Genomic DNA, 7,500 nt, shown 5'->3' with positions numbered 1-7,500 from the left:
GCCTAGTGTTCCATTGATTTCAATGGGACACTGCTCACAACCCTCTCAGAAATGCTCAGAAAAGTAGAATCGAGTTCTTATTTAAATTTGAGCGGGCACCATGCAGACACCGGTCTTTGCTGTGAACCCACCTTTTGTCATGCACTTAACTTTTCCGCATAGAAACCATATGAAATGAAGAGTAAGCATATGTCTGTCCCCCACTCCCCACAGAGAAATCCAATGTAAATGCGTCGTCCTGATGTGCCCTCATACCTCTTCGTGCTAGCCTGGCAAGCCATACTATAATGTGAAATGTGTAGTCTGGGCTCACACCATAGGGCAGAGCTATGAAACCATCAGTTGGCTATCAAACTGCATTCACTTTGCTAAGCCCAACCCAATGTCTCGCTGCACAGATTAAAGACTACTAGACAGAGTGTTGTAGTTAGAGGACAGAGCCAGATTCCATGGCCTAGCGACAATTATTCCCTATGGTGCGAGGCTAGACCAACCTACCACTCAAAAAGTCTGTTTTACTGGGCTATCCTTATTCCTCTTCACCACACTCGACACATCCTCTTCACCCTCACATCTTCCCTTCATCGTCTGCTTCATCGTGACCCCTCACACCTACTCATGCCGAACGTGAGCTTGACACGAGTCTGCGGTATCCATGCCAAATCGGGTTTTGGACATGAGTCTTTGGGATTCTGAACACGGTTTTGTCTCTTTCTCCCTTGTGAGACCCACACAGTTGGAAAGTTTCCTCCTAGTTTGTACACAGCTGGAATTCAAACACACGCACACACACACACACACACACACACACACACACACACACACACACACACACACACACACACACGCACACACACACACACACACACACACACGCACACACACAGCTCAAGCTCGAATACGCAGGCACACAGGAACGCATGCACACACGCACGCACGCACACACACACACACGCACGCACAGTACCTCTCTGGTGCTTGCATTTCCAGCTGTTAGTTCAGATTGAAAACAAGTTTGTGCTCTACCAAACAAGCCAATTGTTAGTGTAAACTTATTTTTGGACAAGCCTCTTTCCTTTTCTTTGCTGACATGGGCATAAGAAGCTTAGACTTAGACTAGACATAGACTTAGACTTCTTTATTGACCATTAAACTTACATGAAATGGAAAATTTGCTTTGGTGGTGGCACAAGACACACAAGACAAACACACATTGCAGTCAACACAATAAAGAATAAATATATGCATAGATAATAAGAGAAGATAAAACATGTGGAATAAATTAATCTCATTACTCTGTCCATGTTACCCAAGATGGTTAAATGACTGAAGCATATTATTTGCTTCTGAAATGGACAGTGTGCAGGACCTTTTCTTTCTTTTTTTGATACTTTTTATTTATGGTATTTTTTATAGATGCAAGACAAATACAAAAAAAGAAGAAAAAAAGAAAAATAATGTGGAGGTCAGGAGAATACGTTTTTCTTTCTTTTGAATGGTATATTAAGCTTCTCATGGAGCAGGTGGGGAAGAAACAATGAAGCCGAATTTGAATGTTTTGGCAAATGGCAAGACAGGGCAAGATAATTACTCCGCTTCATTATCACCTCCACCCATCATACAGCCCCCCCAGTCCCCCTTTAATGTTGAAATGAGATGCTCAAGTGGGAGTCACAAAATGTCAATTTCGTCTGTGTTTACCGGCTAATTCTCAACCATTTGCAGTTACACGGCTCGTTTAGGGGAGCAAGACATTGAGCATTAATGCTGCTCGGCCAATTGGGTGACCTTTGTTTCAGTCAGCAGGGGACCAATGGCTAATTAGCATCGGCTGACGCCAGCGAAACAGAGACCTGGTACGAGGAAATAAAATTAAATGTGTGTAGGTTGTTGCAGACACAGTGTGTAATTGTTGAGAGAGTTGATGTGTTAGCTGTATAGACTATCATTATAATGCACTTAGGCACTTAGCTGACACTTTTATTCAAAGTGACTTAAGACCCTGGATACGCTTGCTGAAGGTACGCGCCCATATTTTGTCAATTTTGCGTGTTGTAGTACACCTGAACACAAAGTACGCAAACATGTGCGCACAGTGCAATAGTAACTCAACCGCAAGGGGCGATCTTCTGAACTTCCATGTTGAGATATTGCATCAAACAATGGTGGAAAATGTTAATGAGAGTCTCCTTTGCTATCTGCTCCCATATGACAGCTCCATTATTGTAGTAGTGCCATGGATGAAGGTGTTGTCAAAGGTGGGATTCGAATCTGCAACCCTTCTTATCTGAAGACTAGTAACTACCATAACCATTTAGCCAGAGCCTCAGTTCCTTATTTATATATGTAGTGTATGTTCTTGCTATGGAGGTTTACCCTTGCTATGGAGTTGCCCTGACCTACAGTCATGGGTGCCGCGAGGGGGGGAAAGGTGTTACAGATTCTAAGGGCCCGACAGCTCTGACAGGGCCCCTGGAAGGATGCTGATAACATAATTTGTCATTTTGGGGGCCCAAAATTTGAATCTTTCATGGGGCCCAACATTTTTATCAGCGCCCCTGCCTACAGTAACTCTGCATTGAAGACACCCCGTGGGATTACATACGTACGTGGGCCTACTTTTGATTTCATAAAACAGCACATCATTTAGCCTGTGGCCAACTATACTCCACGTGACCTATTCAACTCAGTTCAAGTTAAAGTCTTCTTTGGCCAAGAAACCAAAAGGCTGTTTTGTTGTGATGTCACTGTCAGCAATGGCTTTGAGTGTGTGCGCTGTGTTACTTTGTGTGCCTGTGTTTATGGGTCTCTGTATATGTGTGTTTACTGGCACATTGTGCGTGTATGTGTTTTGAAATGTGATTGATTGAGTGTGTGTATACTGTGCCTGACCATCATTGATGTGCAGAGGAGAGGGGTTTGTGTACTTTGGCTATGTGTTTGTGTGCGTGTTTGTGTGCGTGTGTGGTCCTAGCACTACTGCAGTGCACTATGCCAGACAGTGTGTGTGTGTGTGTGTGTGTGTGTGTGTGTGTGTGTGTGTGTGTGTGTGTGTGTGTGTGTGTGTGTGTGTGTGTGTGTGTGTGTGTGTGTGTGTGTGTGTGTGTGTGTGTGGTCCTATCACTACTGTGGGGCATTGCGTGTGTGTGTGTATGTGCATGTGTGTGTGTGTGTATGTGAGTCTCTTTGTGTCTGTGTTTGTGTGAGGGAGCTTTTTGTCTCAAAGGCAAATGATGAAAATTAGGGGAAATGTTCATGCTCTATTAAGTCAGTCTTTGCCCTAAACACTTGCTTAGCACTCATTAGAGCTATATGGCGGCTTAGTCCTAATTAAAACCGTAATCGCTGCATGCAAAAGATTTGAGGTGAGGGGTCTATAGAATGAACACGACTTTGGAAACTGTGAAGCTTCAGTGTGTGCTCTACAGCAGTGGTTCCCAACCTTTTTCTTCAGGGACCCATGTTTTTACTATTGTAAGCTTTGGTGACCCAGTGCCCGCATGAGAGGAAGTCACTTGATACGCTCTGTCTCCTCCGAAAACTCATTTTAGTCATCATTTTATTCCTCAATTCGTCTTTGTTCAAAAACAGAATAAATGTTTAATGCACTTAAATTTTGTTGCTTCTATGCATTTGTCATTTATTCAACATGGGCTACATATGGTATTAAAATGAAACCCCTTAAAACTCAAGAGGGCTTCACAACCCCCTGTGGATCTTTGGCGACCCATAGGTTGGGTCCCGACCCATAGGTTGGGAACCACTGCTCTACAGTATTGACCAAAGTGAATAGGTGGACGAGGCTATTGAAGAGGCTTTGTCATGATTTCACTTTATTCGCTTTTGACATAATATTGACAAATTTGATGTTGTCACATAGCCACTCTGACCTGTCATTTTTTTCCTATGGAGAGCAGTCTGTGAGAGGTGTCGCATTGAAAACAATGGCACAAGGGCAGACGCTACATTAACTCTTTCTGCCCATTTATGAGCGCTGTCATAAATAAATGACATGAACTCATGTGCACACAGACTGTTGGCGTGAAAGGCAGACGTGAAGATACTGCTCGAAACATACCAGATTTTTACTGATTCTGTGCTGTTGACTGTGTGTGAACCAACACTGATTCTCCTGCTTTTAAATGCCATGTTGGCCACCTGGCACATTTTCAGACATAGCATAAATGGCATGTTTTGGTCCACTGCCTCACCTAACTGTTGATGTGAGCACACAGGTTAGCAATGCTGCTTTTTTTGAGTCTTCTGATAGCCAGGCAGCTGGGCTGCAGTTAGAAAGACATTTCTGCTTACAAAGCTTTCTTTGTCGAGTGTAATGACCTAGAAATATCTGCCAGACATCAAGGATGAAGCTGTCGAGATTTTCTAAATGCCTCAGAGAGGTTTCTCAATGCCTCCTTTCAGATCTCTATCAGATTAGCCTCAGCCCTTTGACCTAGTGTGTGTGTATCTATGTGTGTGTGTGCGCCCCCTGTGTTTATGTTTGTGTTATATGGTATACGGTATATGGTATTTTGTGTGTGTGTGTGTGTGTGTGTGTGTGTGTGTGTGTGTGTGTGTGTGTGTGTGCGTGCCCCCTGTGTTTATGTTGGTGTTATACGGTATACTGTGTGTGTGTGTGTGTGTGTGTGTGTGTGTGTGTGTGTGTGTGTGTGTGTGTGTGTGTGTGTGTGTGTGTGTGCGTGCGCGTGCGTGCGTGCGTGCATGTGTGTTTGTATGTGTTTATTGGCACATTGTGTGTGTTTGTGTGTGGACATCTGTTTGATTGAGTGTGTTAACTCTGTACTTGACCATCATTTACAAGCAGTGAATGTGAGGTGATTGTGTAATATGGTTGTGTGATCTCTCTTGTGTGTGTGTGTGTGTGTGTGTGTGCGTGCACATCCCTATTTGTGTGTTTACTAGCACATTGTGTATGTTTGTGTGTGGAAATCTGTTTGTATGAGTGTGTTTATCAGATGCTTGGCCATGAGTAATGTGCAGAGGAAAGGGGTTTGTGTATTCTGTTTATGTGTGTGTGTGCGTGCGTGTCTGTGCGTTCGTCTGTGTGTGTTTGTGTTTGTGTCTGGCAATTTCCTAGGGTGGCACCCAAGAGGGGGCGGTAACATAGCAAAAATCGCTATAAACATGTCAAAATAGTTATAAACATTAAAAAGTCTGAGAAGTTTTATTTGAAATAGTATTATTAAATTTGTATTATAATTTTTTTTTTGTTGGGGCAGGGTCACCGCGAAAGGGACTGGGCATCTGAAGGGGCGTCGCTCAGGGTGCAACTCATTGTAGGACCGCCAGTGTGTGTGTGTGTGTGTGTGTGTGTGTGTGTGTGTGTGTGTTTGTGTGTGTGTGTGTGTTCGTTTGTTCGTTCGTGCGTGCGTGTGTGTCTGCCTAAAAATGCCAATAGGCGCGCACACACACACACACACACACACACACACACACACACACACACACACACACACACACACACACACACACACACACACACACACACACACAGAAGGCTCTCAGCTCAGAGGACACTCCGTTCTGTCGCCTCACCCTATCGGTAACTCTACTTGATTTAATTTTCAGGACATTTGAGCGTAAGAGACCAATGAATAAGCAAACAAGCAAATAAATATGTGTGACACTGATACACCACTGGGCTGGTGTCAATTATAATATTACCGTGACGCATGGCCCTGGCCCGTCACCTCGGTGATGAGTGGAGGAGGCTAGGCTGGCGGTGCGGAATCATGCGGAAAATGCGCTGTGACACTCCCGGCATCATTCACGCAGCAGGAGGGAAGAGGGAAAGAGAACAGTCGTTCTGTCATACGAGATACCTGTCATAAAGGGCAGTCGTGGGTGAAAGGGCAGTCGTGGGTGAGCGGTTAGGGCGTCAGACTTGCATCCCAGAGGTTGCCAGTTCGACTCCCGACCCGCCAGGTTGGTGGGGGGAGTAATCAACCAGTGCTCTCCCCCATCCTCCTCCATGACTGAGGTACCCTGAGCATGGTACCGTCCCACCGCACTGCTCCCCATGGGGCGCCACTGAGGGCTGCCCCCTTGCACGGGTGAGGCATAAATGCAATTTCGTTGTGTGCAGTGTGCAGTGTTCACTTGTGTGCTGTGGAGTGCTGTGTCACAATGACAATGGGAGTTGGAGTTTCCCAATGGGCTTTCACTTTTTTCGCTTTCACTAGACACATCTAAGCTGCAGATTTTTACGATCTTCTTACGAGTCGGTCAATGGTGTAATTTTCATGTCAGGAGATACAGTATGCAATGCCAATGGACTTGAAGGGTGTCTCATGTCACCAGCATGAGAATAAGATGACGCATCAAGAACATTAATGGCACATTTATAGATGTTTCTGACTGTCATCCACATCAATACTGTGTCATTCATGATGGATAAGTGACACATGCATGTAGACCCCTTCAAAGAAAGTCTACCTGACACTGTTATGTTGATTATCAGAAGCCGAGAGACAAACCAGTGCAGGGGCAGGGTGGGCCAGGCAGGGGCCAGGGTGGGCCAAGCACCCACTAGAATTGTTCGAATTGTTATTTTGGTCTAGGACCAGCACTGCCAGTGTTCATTCTCTAATCCCAAATCCACCATTGTCATCATCATCATCAGAGTTCTAAATGAACACCAGCCAACCGGCCAAATGCTTGTGAAATTTTAGTTAGGCTGGTAGAAAAGAACAACTTGCTAGCCACTTTGGCCCATTAGTGAGTGTTTGCTTGATTAGTAAGCCTGGCATCTACAAGCCATTTTGACTGGTGATGCAAAAAGTCCATTTAGATACCTGCTGTTACCAGATTGGCAATGACCAAGTCGTAGTGCATTACGAAAGGCCCTGTGCTCTGTCATTGTAGTGTAGGACTATGGCAGTTCACTTTTCAATGACTATTACAGCGTTACACAGGTGGAACGGCGTGGTTTATGAAGATCTTCTCATGTGTTTGCAGGTACCTGGCGGTGACTCAGTTCTCGCCGACGCACGCCCGGAAGGCGTTCCCGTGCTTCGACGAGCCCATCTACAAGGCCACGTTCCGCATTAGCCTGAAGCACGAGGCCTCCTACCTCTCGCTCTCCAACATGCCCGTGGAGAACTCTGTGACGGACGACGAGGGCTGGGTGACCAACCACTTCTCGCGCACGCCGCGCATGTCCACCTACTACCTGGCCTGGGCCGTCTGCAACTTCACCTACCGCGAGGCGCTGACCGACAGCGGCGTGCTGGTGAGTATGTTTTGTCGTGGCCTCGTACTGCGAAAGGGGCTCGTCGACGGCCCTAATTCACGCTTTTTTTCCCAAATAGTCATAAAGACTTTAAGACTTTATTAGTGACTATAGTAGTGAGAGACAGGAAAAAAAATGGGGAGAGAGAGAAGGGGAAGGGTCGGCAAAGGACCCAGGCCGCAATCGAACCCGGGTGCCGACGTAGCAGCCCAGTACCCTACCATTAGAGCCACAGTAGGGCTGAGTCT

The 7,500-nt window shown here is 45.7% G+C and overlaps 1 protein-coding gene across 1 annotated transcript in view; it reads left to right on the top strand.

Moving 5' to 3' along the window:
* The window catches only part of LOC134459533 (thyrotropin-releasing hormone-degrading ectoenzyme-like), a 255,190-nt gene that overhangs the window by 7,703 nt on the left and 239,987 nt on the right, over positions 1–7,500 (top strand). The window contains exon 2 of the mRNA XM_063211895.1: positions 6,979–7,252. Within this exon, the coding sequence (XP_063067965.1) occupies positions 6,979–7,252 (274 nt within the window). The remainder of the gene's footprint in view (positions 1–6,978; positions 7,253–7,500) is intronic.

Source organism: Engraulis encrasicolus, chromosome 12 (assembly GCF_034702125.1).
Source record: "Engraulis encrasicolus isolate BLACKSEA-1 chromosome 12, IST_EnEncr_1.0, whole genome shotgun sequence".
NCBI classification, from domain to species: Eukaryota; Metazoa; Chordata; class Actinopteri; order Clupeiformes; family Engraulidae; genus Engraulis; species Engraulis encrasicolus.
This window is presented reverse-complemented; position numbering and strand designations above follow the sequence as displayed.